The 12,921-nt window shown below is 42.1% G+C and overlaps 1 protein-coding gene across 7 annotated transcripts in view; it reads left to right on the plus strand.

Moving 5' to 3' along the window:
* Window positions 1-9,799: 9,799 nt before the first annotated feature.
* TMEM38B (transmembrane protein 38B) overlaps window positions 9,800-12,921 on the plus strand; it is a 67,637-nt gene continuing 64,515 nt past the window's right edge. For 3 of the 7 annotated variants that reach the window (XM_055579224.1, XM_055579227.1, XM_055579228.1), the window contains exon 1: window positions 9,800-9,970. In XM_055579224.1, coding sequence (XP_055435199.1) covers window positions 9,859-9,970 — 112 coding nt within the window. In that variant the 5' untranslated portion in view covers window positions 9,800-9,858. Of the gene's footprint in view, window positions 9,971-11,063; window positions 12,851-12,921 lie in introns of those variants that run through there. The other 4 variants (XM_055579221.1, XM_055579225.1, XM_055579222.1 and 1 more) reach the window with 2 other exon arrangements.

Below are 12,921 nucleotides of genomic sequence, written 5' to 3' on the forward strand. Positions count from 1 at the left end.
TTGGTAATTGGAAGTTCTTAATCTTGGTGTAATCCTATTTATCAATTTTTTCTTTTAGAGTTAGAGCTATTTCTGTGAAGACATCTTTTGAATAGCAAGTTCTTTTTGGTATAACTTTTCACTCATTGGGGGGAAATTTTTGTTTGGCTCTTGCCAAGTGCTAATATCAGGAGTTTTACTATGGCTAGTCATTCATACCTTGTCACCCATGTGTTTCTTGCTTCACTGGCTTAACTTTTTTCACCTGACATTTTTGCTCTGGTAATGTTTGACTTTATTCCTGCTTATGCCTGCTGACTAAACCTCATCTGGTCCTCAGGTTGGATTTCTTAGTCTCAGTTACAATCTCGCTGAGAAAACTTGCCAATTGCTCACTCCAATGAGCCAGTCTCAATATCCCCATGTCTAATTTTATCCTCAGTCTCTCTCCGTTATGGATTTGCAACAACTGTTGGCCCAGTCTTAACCTGTGTCTGGGAGTGAATGTTCCTAGCTCTTCTTTAGAATATGCCCTGGATAACTCTTCTTCTTTTTTTTTATATTGGCATATAAAAGTTAGGTGAATTTAGAGGATTGGAGGTCCTGCTAATAACTTTTTCTGAACTGAACTAGTAGATTTCCATGTATATGACTTATGACTGAGAGAATGTGATAAAGTGAAGTCGCTCAGTCGTGTCTGACTCTTTGCAACCCCATAGACTGTAGCCTACTAGGCTCTTCCATCCATGGGATTTTCCAGGCAAGAATACTGGAGTGGGTTGCCATTTCCTTCTCCAGGAGATCTTCCTGACCCAGGGATTGAACCTGTGTCTCCCACATTGTAGGCAGATGCTTTTACCGTCTGGGCCACCAGGGAAGTATGAGAGAATGTGATAAGAGAACTAGAAAACCTCAAAAACATGCCTTTGGTTAAAGCAATAGCATTTTCTTCATGTATTCAGGGAAGCATTAATGTTATTTTTATCTGGGTACACATTATTATTATGAGGTGTAGTGCTAAAGAGAAGGAAATAAGAAAACACAACACAAAATCAAAAAGGAGACAAGTAAAGGAGAAATGCCTATACTTGTTCTTGGAATGTGCGTATGTTTGCTCAGTTGTGTCTGACTCTTTGCGACCCCATGGACTGTATCCCACCAGGCTCGTCTGCCCATGGAATTTTCCGGGCAAGAATACTGGAGTGGGTTACCATTTCCTTCTCCAGGGAATCTTCTTGACCCAGGGATTGAACCTGCATCTCCTGCATTGGCAGGCATCTTGGAATGCTAAGGACATTTTACTGAACTTTAGTAAGTCTGCATCCTTTTTTATTGCACACTGATCATTCTGATCATTATTTAGGTCAATATGTGCTGAGTCCTTAGTCACTCAGTCGTGTTCAACTCTTTGTGACCCCATGGACTGTAGCCCAGCAGGCTTCTCTGTCCATGGGGATTCTCCAGGCAAGAATCCTGGAGTGGGTTGCCATGCCCTCATACAAGGGATCTTCCTGACCCAGGGATCAAACCCACATCTCCTGCATTACAGGCGAATTCTTTACCATCTGAGCCACCAGGGAAGCCCTCATATGTTTAATATTAGTGGTTAATCTCAAAGGAAAATTAAAAAAAAAAAACAACTGCTGAAACATAATCTAATATCATATATATAACATTTAAGTATAACAAAGAACCAAGCAGGGGAGCCGTATTTCTATGCATTTTACATTTATTAACATGATTCTCCTGGTGTGTTTTACTATTAAAGTGATAATAATATGAAAGTAGGAGACAGTTCTATGGTAATCTTGTTGCAGTGTATGTGCATGCTCAGGTCAGTATACTAGAACACAAATTTGAATGCTTTCATATGTAGGTATTTTCTATGAAATTAGGTCCAAATTGAATTGTATTCATGAAAAGAGAAAACTAAACTATTTATGATGTTGGGTAAGTAAATTTTGAATAATAATAACTAACATTTATGGGATTTCTATTTTCTAGGCACTGTTCTTTACATGTCTTAACATATTTAATCCTCAAAAAACTGCATGAGTTATTTTCACTATTTTAGAAATGAGAAAACTGAGGTGTAGAGAAACTTGCGTGAGGTAATTTGGCGAGCAAGAACCAGAATCAGGATTTGACTCAGGACATCTGGCTTAGCATTGCACCCTTAACCACTATGTCTTGTCCAACTCTTTGCGACCCCGTGGACTGTAGCCTACCAGGCTTCTCCGTCCATGATTCTCCAGGCAAGAATACTGGAGTGGGTTACCATTTCCTTCTCCAGGGGATCTTCCCAACCCAGGGATCAAACCCAGGTCTCCCACATTGGAGGCAGATGGTTTAACCTCTGAGCCACCAGGGAAGCCCTCTCTAAAGTTAGTGTAATATGTAAACTTTAGAAGTTAGAAAAGCAGTAGGAAAGGGACTTCCAAGTTTCTCTTAAGAGGTCTAAATATCATAGAAGAGTCATAACTAAAATTTATTGAGCAAGTACCATGTGTCAGGTACTGGGCTAAGCAATTCATGCGTATGCTCTTTTAATTTTTCCTTCAGTTCAGTTCAGTTCTGTTCAGTCACTCAGTCGTGTCCGACTCTTTGCGACCCCATGAATTGCAGTAAGCCAGGCCTCCCAGTTCATCACCAACTCCCGGAGTTTACTCAAACTCATGTCCATCGAGTTGGTGATGCCATGCAGCCATCTCATCCTCTGTCGTCCCCTTCTCCTCCTGCCCTCAATCCCTCCCAGCATCAGAGTCTTTTCCAATGAGTCAACTCTTCACATGAGGTGGCCAAAGTATTGGAGTTTCAGCTTTAGCATCAGTCCTTCCAATGAACACCCAGGACTGCTCTCCTTTAGGATAGACTGGTTGGATCTCCTTGCAGTCCAAGGGACTGTCAAGAGTCTTCAACACCACCATTCAAAACCATCAATTCTTCAGCGCTCAGCTTTCTTCACAGTCCAACTCTCACCTAATTTTTCCTTAGGTCCTGCTTATCTGTCAGGTCCATTTGGTCTTTCCTGTTTGTTTCCCTTTAAATTTCTTACGTAATTTTTAAAGGTTACACTCCCTTTATAGTGACTGCAAAATATTGGCTACATGCCCTGTGTTGTACAATATATCCTTGCAGCCTATCTTACATCAATTGTTTGTACCTCCCACTTCCTCACCCGAATATTGCTCCTCCCTGCACTGGTAACCACTAGTTTATTTTCTGTATCTGTGATATGCTCTCAATTTTGAAAACAACACTGTTAAGTAACTACTGTTATTCCTAGGTTAAAGATGAAGACAGAAGCTTACAGAGATCTAGCAACTGCTTTCTATAAGGTTACACGGTAAGTAGAATGTCTAACTCTAGAGCCTGTGGATTCTGTGTTACCACCCTTGTATACCATCTCCCAAGATGAGAGAGTTTCCCAAATGAACTCCTTGGTATAAAGTCAAGAATATAATTTGGTATGTTACTTATGGCTGGCTAAGCCTAACAGAAAGGTAGCTGAAGAGATGGAGGCAAAGACTTTGCCATTTTGATCTGACGGGGCTAATCTGAAAGATAAGATACATACTGCTGCTACTGCTAAGTCTCTTCAGTCGTGTCGACTCTGTGCAACCCCATAGACAGCAGCCCACCAGGATCCCCATCCCTGGGATTCTCCAGGCAAGAACACTGGAGTGGGTTGCCATTTCCTTCTCCAATGCATGAAAGTGAAAAGTGAAAGTGAAGTCCCTCAGTCGTGTCCAACTCCTGGCGACCCCATGGACTGCAGCCTACCAGGCTCTTCCATCCATGGGATTTTCCAGGCAAGAGTACCAGACTGGGGTGCCATTGCCTTCTCCTGAGATACATAGGTATTGAGTAAATGAACATTGTAATATAACCCAATAGTACAACTGACTATAGTGGAGACAGGAAAAACTTTATACAGGGTTCTCAAGCTGGATTTCCAGTTTTGTGAACTGTTTGGAGGGCAAAAAATAGATTTCCATGGCTAAACATTTTGAGAAATTATCCCCTTGTAAGATCATGCCTATAAGAAGTTGTGCTAATATTAAAAATATTCTCTTTAGCTTTTTTTAAACTAAGGAAATGTTTATATTTTTGTATGCAAAAGTAAGAATACTTGGCTTCATAGATAATAAATGCTAAGAGATTTTTACATTTTAGAGAGTTTACATCTTCCATGACTTACACAGATATACAGACATTGAAGGAACACCCAGTGATTGATGCAGTCCCTGGAATATGTATCTATAGATATACATACAGTTCCACTAATTGAACATTGAATTACAAAATAAACTCAGGAGATATGTAATGTAGATGTTGTTGTTTCATTGTTCAGTCGTGTCTAATTCTTTGCAACGAATGGACTGCAACCTGCCAAGCTCCTCTGTCCATGGGACTTCCCGGGCAAGAATACTGGACTGGGTAGCTATTTCCTATTCCAGGTGATCTTCCCAATCCAGGGATCAAACCTGCACCTCTTGCAATTCTCTTGCACTGTAGTTGAATTCTTTACTGCTGAACCACTGGGGAAGCCCCAATGTGTGTGTGTGTGTGTATATATATATATATATATATATATATATATATATATATTTGTATAAAATCTGGACATCTTGGGGCTCGAGCAATGTGTTTATTTGTCAGTTGTCATATACGGACAGCTTTACATTAAAATGACTTCTTTCCATAATTATGGGTCAGAACCCACCTGTGACTGCATAGGCTGTGTTTGTACTTATGGAACTCCCTGTTATTTGGACATATTTATGACTCCTTAGGTAGGTGACATTCCTTTTGTTTGCCCAAACATCAGGTGCACATTGTGTTCTCTTTACTAATGTTTTGGTTTAATCAACTCATCTACACAGACCACGACATTTTGTGAGCTCCTAGCTTTAGCTACATGCATTTTCTTTTAAACTTCACTCACCTCTCTTTAAAAATTTCTTCTATTTTCCTGTCTTTGGTATAACAAGATGTTAGTTGGGATTTTTAAAATATTTATTTATTCATTTATGTTTGGTTGTGCTGGGTCATCGTTGCTGCACCTGGGCTTTCTCTAGTTGTGGAGAGTTGGGGCTACTCTCTACTTGCAGTAGGTGGGCTTCTCTTTGCCATGGCTTCTCCTGTTGTGGAGCACAAGATCTAGGGCGTGTGGGTTTCAGTAGTTTCTGCACATGGACTCAGTAGTGTGACTTGCAGGCTCCAGAATGCAGGCCCAGTAGTTGTGCCTCACTGGCTTAGTTGTTAATGAAGCATGTGGGATCTTCCTGGACTAGGGATTGAACCAGTGTCCTCTGCATTGCAAGGCGGACTTTTAACCACTAGACCACCAGGGTAGCCCTTAATTGGGATTTATTATATTGGAATTCCAGATAGAGCTCTAAAGACAAAGGATGTTACCTTCACATTCTAAAGAGAGGAGCTAGGCTGTGCAAGTGCGACTTAATTAAAGATAAAAACTGGCCCAGAGAACTTCACTCCCAACAGTCCAAGAGATCAAAAATCTGAGAGAAAATTCACAGAAGGGAATTCAAAAGGTTAAGAGTGCTGTGCTATTCTACTCCTCTATGAGGAAGGAGGTGCGTCCTTTCCCCAAGCCAATTCAGACTCTATTTAAACAGATGAAGGATAATTTTTTTCTCACATAGCAGCTAGTCTGAAAGAGATAATTGATACTGTCAGCTATCTACTATTTTCTTGACCCTTCTTCCGTGGTCACAGGGCTTGCCCCAGCTCAAGGCAGAAAAAAAAAGAGAAGGGCCTGTCTCAAGGGTGTAGTCACTTTAATTAGAGAAGCCACATTGCTTTCATCCACTTGTTTGTCTCTTCCCAATGCCACACTGTCTTGATTATTATAGATGTATAGTAAGCCTTAAGATCATGTAGTGTCAGTCCTTCAACTTCATTTTTCTTCTCTTTGTCTTTGGAAGCATGTCAAACAGATTGGCTTCATTTTCATTTGCCAGTATTCTAATACATTGCCACCCCTTGCTGAGAGACTGGAAAAAAACACATTAATGTTTTAACTCAACATACAAAGTTGGATATGCCTGTTGGGTTAGCCATCTGATGGTATTTGCCATAACCGCAGGTGTTGGGAAAACTTGCTATCCAGAGGTCCATGGCATCTTTGTGAAACTTACAAATGTACCCCATGAATGAGTCAGCACTGGGAGCCTGCTGTATAGAGTATCAATAGCAAAAAGAAAAACAAAAACTATAACAGACTTGTGAACTAGAAAGCCTTTTGTTCCTTTTCTATAATTTCCTTATCTGATAACTTGACCCTGGAGGACACAGAAGGCATAAGGGAGAGAAGATCAGGAAAGGCTGAAAGACCACCCCCTGCCCCTTTCCCCCACTGCAGGGCCCTGGGCCAGGCAGACCTGAGCTGAGGGACTGGGGAAAAGCTCTGAATTAGATGCAACATTGATATTTTAACTGGATTGGACTTTTAACTTTTTAGTATCTTAAATGATGAGGAAGTAATGGAATCTGCTAGCATAAAAATAAAGGTTGGGGGCTTTGTCTGGAGGATAATAAATCCACTTCCTGGCAGCCTCACTGAATTCAGCCTCTTCAACACACTGGTTATGCTGGAAACTACAAACTCCTTTAATCCTGGCTGTTGACCCACAGCCCTGACTCCTAGTAGGTCTTTCTCGCTCTCATCTGGTAGCCTTTTCATTGCTGTGGGGATGCTAGATCTGTCAGTAAAAGGCAACTTTAGGAGAACCATTTGGGTTGCATGGAACCAGAGAAAGCCCAGTAGGGAGATTGATTATAACAGGATAATAACAAATCCTGGTCTGTCACTGCCTGCCTTTGTGATCTCTCTTTCTACCTCTGAGTTGCCTTCTCTGAAATAAATGGCCTAAAAATGATTGTAATAGACACCTCTTGTGAAGACTGTGTGACTCCATCCATTTTCAGGACACTGCCTCCGATACCTAGGGAAGTGACCCAGCATCCCTCCGAGGTGATTAACCAAGAGAGGGCATCTGTCCCAGGAGAGAGCAGGCTTTCTTTCCTGGCAGTATTGAATTGGGGACACAGAGACTAGACAATGTTGACACTGACTATCATTAGTAACCAAGAGCAGCCCACACCCACCTGCTGCTGCTGGCCTCAGAAATGCCCAACTTTTTGCTCTTTTGGGGGATTGATGGCTGATTCCCTGGTAGCCTTTCAGTAAATCCCTCACTATGTTTAAGCTGCTCAGAACTGTTTTATTTGACTCACAACCAAAGTTACTTTTTTTAAAGAGTCCATTCAACTTGCACAATTCTATTATCCTTTGATTTAATGGTACCTGTTACTCTTGAACAGAGATGAATAATAACTTGGAGGACTGGTAACCATAGACACCTGGCAGCCATGGCACCAGTGGCTGACTGCAGTTTTGGCCCTGGTGGCTCAGACAGTAAAGCATCTGCCTACAATGCGGGAGACCCCGGTTCAATCCCTGGGTCAGGAACATCTCCTGGAGAAGGAAATGGCAACCCACTCCAATGTTCTTGCCTGGAGAATCCCAGGGACGGGGGAGCCTGGTGGGCTGCCGTCTATGGGGTCACACAGAGTCGGACACTACTGAAGTGACTTAGCAGTAGCAGCAAAGAGCCTGGGGGTTGCAGGCCATAGGGTCCCAAAGAGTTGGATTCAACTGATCGAGTGGCACACACACATACACATACATATACCTTTGTGGTGCTGGGTTTTGAGATGTTTTCAACTTGATCCAGGGGATAAATGATCAAATTATGCAGAATTAACTTGATGATTAATATTAGATGCATATTGATAATGTTTGTATATGCATTATGGAACATGCTGTCCAAAATTTATTTTTTTATAAAGTAATTCTGAACTAGGGATTTTTTGCTCTTCCCCCACCCCCTGCCTCAGGGACATTTGGCAATTCTGGAGACATTTTTGGTTGTCACAGTGTGTGTGTGTGTGTGTGTGCTACTGGCATTTATTAATAGTGGGTAGAGGACAGGGATGCTGTTAAACATTCCATAAGACATCCCACAGGACTATAAATTATTCAGTCCAAAATATCAAGAGCATTGCTGTTGAAAGACTTGGTGTATGACAATTAGTTTCACATGTTTTTGTACTAAAAATGCTTCAAATATGTTTAGTCAAAACTCTTTTCCAGATTTCATATGGTTAGGCCAGTTTTGCATTCTATTATATAACCAATACTTTTATAATTTGGATTTCTTTTATCTGCAATAATTATGTAACTTTGTAAACTGCTTCTAAAAGTCAGGGAAGGTTTTAATTTTCATGAATAATTTCCCCAAATCTTGCCTTTCCCTGTTACCAATTTAAAGTCTCCCCTCTTTTCATTGCCTGATTCATTCTGTTCGGCCCATTTCATTAGAACAACTGAAAGCACTGACCAGAAGCACATACCGTGAGCACAGTTAAAATGTAGATAGAAGGTGTCTTTTTGTGAGGTTATGATTTCGTTTCTCTTAGATTAAAAAAAATTCTTTAGGCTCTAGGCAAAAGGTGGGGGGGCATCTAACTTATTTTTGATTTTGAAATGAAACAAGTTTCAGATTACTTGTAGAGTCTGAAATGATCCGTTCTTTTCTGTTGGAATTAATATGTTTAGGGTAAGCAAAATGTTTGATATATCTTTATATATATATCAAACATTTTGATATATCTTTAAAAAAAAAACAAAACTCTAGGGCTTTTCACTCTTGCCCTATTGGTGTTAGTAATGAATTTAATTATGCCTCAGAGTGATGTTGGCATAGACATATGATTTAGAGATATTATAGTATTTTAAGTCCAAGGACAAAACACATACTTTGTGGGGTTTAAGACATTAAAACTAGATTTTTGGGAAATAACATCAAAGTTCTGCCCCTAAATTCACAATACTAAAATTCCAAAGATAAAGAAATGTATAAAAATTGTGGAAAGAACATACTGAAACATCAAAATGTAAATAATCACGAGTTGCTTTTTTTCCTTAGTTTGGTACAAAGTCATCTGGTAAGATTAGTAGTAAAGAACCAGTCTGCCCGTGCAGGAGGCATAAGAGAGCGGGTGTGACTCCTGGATGGGGAAGATCCCCTGGAGGAGGGCTGGTGACCCACGCCTGTATTCTTGCCTGGAGAATCCCATGGCCAGAGAAGCCTGGTGGGCTCCGGTTAATGGGGTCACATACAGTCGGATACGACTGAAGTGACTTAGCACGCACAACTCTGAGCGTCTCCTCTTGTGGACTGCGTTTATCCAAAATTATAGAACGTTATACTAAAAAGGCTGAATAAAATGTATGTAAACTAAACCTTTAAAAAAAAGCTGCCTTAAAAAAAAATTGTAAAGGATCCCAGAGTCCTGAGACTTTTTGTGGCTTTAATTTATCAGTATTTAGCATATTAGAAATAACTAAGCAACATTTTAAATAGTTCTTTATTCGTTTAAAAAAAAACAAACGAATTAAATGTTGACAGAAATAAAGCATTTTTTATTCATTACTTATGTTGCATTCATCTGCCTATTCTCCAGATCTGGCACAACCCCCTGCACCGAGAAGATGCTGGACCCTTATTAGGAGAACAAGGTTCGGCTGTGGCGGGGGCAGCCGGCTCATCCCGCTCACCCGCCAACCGCCCGCGCGCCCGAGGCTCCCGAGACACGCGGCCCCGCCCCTCCGCGCGCCAGCCTCTCGAGCCAGGGCGCACGCGCAGGGCTCCCGGAGGCGCGTCGAGGAGCGCGCGGCCGCGGCCGTCCCCTCCCCCCACCCGTCGCCGCGCACGCCGGGAACCCGTCTCCGCGCACGCCGGGAACCCGTCTCCGCGGCTGCTTCGGCTGCGGCGGTCGGTAGTCGCGATGGAGTCTCCGTGGAATGAGCTGACTCTTGCCTTTTCTCGCACTTCCATGTTCCCCTTTTTTGATATCGCCCACTACCTGGTGTCAGTGATGGCGTTGAAGCATCAGCCGGGTGAGTGTTGGGCGCCGAGGATCGTCCCCCTCAGGGACCACTCACCGCGGGGACGGCCTGAGCTGGGTGAGCGGCCGAGCTGCCTCGCTCCGGGAGTCCTGTAGTCAAGCTAGAGGGGCGCAGGGGAGAGGGGGCCCGTCCGACCGCCGTATAGAAGGGGAAACTGAGGCCGCGGAGGAAGGTGGCCCCGGACCCCGCCAAAGGAGTTACGGGGGAGAGTGCGGGGCCGTCCCACTGCCGCGGGCGGGACTGACGGGACAGGTGACAGGGCGGCCGCAGCCACTTTTGGCAGTTCAGCTCTGCCCTCGTTCGCCCTGGGGTGGCGCCGTCTCCCGGCGGTGCCCCCTCTTCCTTGGGAAATATTTTAAAAGGACCTGGGAACCGAGTTTCCGCAGACAGCGGGTCTGACTTCGTCGCTTGGACTAGTAACTGGTTCTGGACTGCTCTCCGGTTGTGAAAGTTGTGTAAACACTGAAATAAAAAGCCTCAAGTAGGCACCCCCTACATTCCCCGTAACGCACAGGTCTCCCACCTTGCTTAGCATGTTAGACGCAGAGATTGCTGAGAGGAGAGTGGATTCCCATTGCGGGTCATATGAGTGACATTGCACAAGGAGAGCCGTTTGGTGTAGTTTCACTGCCAGTAGAATGGGGATGTGGTCTTAAAACAGTTTTGAGTTCCTTTAAGTGTGCATACAGGGAGCAATGTTTATTTTTTCTTGTGTTTTTCATTCAGGATATGTTTGCTCCTGTATTGCTTGACTTTTGCAGTTGTTCTGCCTGCCTTTTCTTTTTGTGCTCTCTTCTTTTTTCCGGAGGTTAGGTGTTTTCTTTGCCTTACTTTCTCCATGTTTATGCTGCCTTTGATGTGCCTTGTCCTACAGTCAGTGAGTGAAGGCTCCAGGATGATGCTGTGCCTCTTATGGGCTGATTTTTCTTTTTAAAACATTTTAAAATTAATTTTAAAAATTTTGGCCGAACCAGCATGGCATGTGGGATCTTAGTTCCCCAACCAGGGATGGAACCCACACCCCCTGCATTTTGAAGCCTGGACTCCTAACCACTGGACCACTAGGGAAGTCTCTGGTAGTTTTGTTTTTTTTTTTTTTTTTTTTTTTTTAACTCATGGACCTCTGAAATGTTTTTAATTTAAATTGAGATTGGTAGCTCAGTCTAAATCATTGTTTGATAGAAGTTTTGACCTGGATAAAGGGAATATTAGTGTATTAAATTGGAATGGATAATCATAAGAGACACTTTACATGATTTGAAAATAAATATATTTTATCACTTTACTGTATTTAATACTTGATATTTTCTTGTATAGGTTAGATCAAAGGTTCTCCAAGTATGGTCCAGGAGCCCTGGGCTTCCTGACATTTCCAGCTGAAAATTATTTTTGTAATAATATGCACGTGTTGTCTTTTCACACTCATTTTCTTACAAGTGTACAGTGGAGTTTTCCAAAGGCCAAATGACCTTTCATACTGTAACAGGTTGAATGCAGAAGCAGGTATGAGAATCCAGCTGATTCCTATTTGAAGGCAGACATTAAAGAGATTGACTCAAAAAATGTGACTTTTCTCACTAAATATTTTTTGCTTTGGAAAATAGTTATTTTTCATGAAGAATACATTATTTGTTAACATTCAGTGCATTTATTATTTAAAAAATGAATACATAAAAAACTATTTAGAGATTTTCTCATTTAAAATTTTTTTGATAGTTTTATTTATTTATTTTTGGGTATGCTTGGTCTTTATTGCTGCATGAGCTTTCTCTAGTTGCAGCAACCTGGGGCTACTCTCCAGTTGCAGTGTGGGTTTCTCTGCAGTTACTGCTCTCGTTGCAGAGCACAGGCTGTAGCGCTCAAGGGCTTCAGTAGTTGTGGCTCCCAGGCTCTAGAGCACAGTTTCAATAGTTGTGGCAAATGGGCTTAGATGCTCTGCAGCATGTGGGATCTTCCCTGATGAGGGATCAACCTGTGTTTCCTGGATTGGTAAGCAAATTCTTCATCACTGAGCAACCAGGGAATCCCTGATTTTTCTCATTTATAATTTCTAATATGCTAGATATTGATACCTTGAATAAACAGAAGCTCTTTGGGATTTTCAAGAATTTTTTTTTTGAGTCAGACTTTTGGAAAGTTTAATTTACATATATTCACTCCTTTAAATATAAAATTCTGTTATTTTGGACAAACATACAGTCATGTACCTACCACCACAGTCAAGATATAGAACAGTTTCATCATCCATCCCAGATTCCTTCCTACCCCTTTATAGTCAGCCCTCCCCAAACCCCTGGCAACCATTCATCTACTCACTATTTTGGGGGGCTGTAGAGGAGTCCTGCGGAGAAGGCGATGGCACCCCACTCCAGTGCTCTTGCCTGGAAAATCCCATGGACAGAGGAGCCTGGTGGGCTGCAGTCCATGGGATCGCACAGAGTCGGACACGACTGAAGCAACTTAACACAGAGGAGTCCTGAAACCAAAATCTTCAAGGACCACTGGACTAACTGGACACTTATACAGTATTCCACCTGGTGTAAAAATGTTATATTCTAGTACTAGTACTTGTGAACATATAAAAAGTATAGAATTCACACTAGCGTGTGAGATGAGTGCAATTTGTGTCGTAGTTTGAACGTTCTTTGGCATTGTCTTTCTTTGGGATTGGAATAAAAACTGACCTTTTCCAGTCCTGTGGCCTCTGCTGAGTTTTCCAAATTTGCTGACGAATTGAGTGCAGCACTTTAACAACATTATCTTTTAGGATTAGAAATAGCTCACCTGGAATTCCATCACCTCCACTAGCTTTGTCTTAGTAATGCTTCCTGAGGCCCACTTGACTTCACACTCCAGGATGTCTGGCTCTAGGTGAGTGATCACACCATTGTGGTTATCTGGGTCATTAAGACCTTTTCTGTACAGTTCTTCTGTGTATTCTT

This window comes from Bubalus kerabau, chromosome 4 (genome assembly GCF_029407905.1).
Source record: "Bubalus kerabau isolate K-KA32 ecotype Philippines breed swamp buffalo chromosome 4, PCC_UOA_SB_1v2, whole genome shotgun sequence".
Classification (NCBI taxonomy): Eukaryota; Metazoa; Chordata; class Mammalia; order Artiodactyla; family Bovidae; genus Bubalus; species Bubalus kerabau.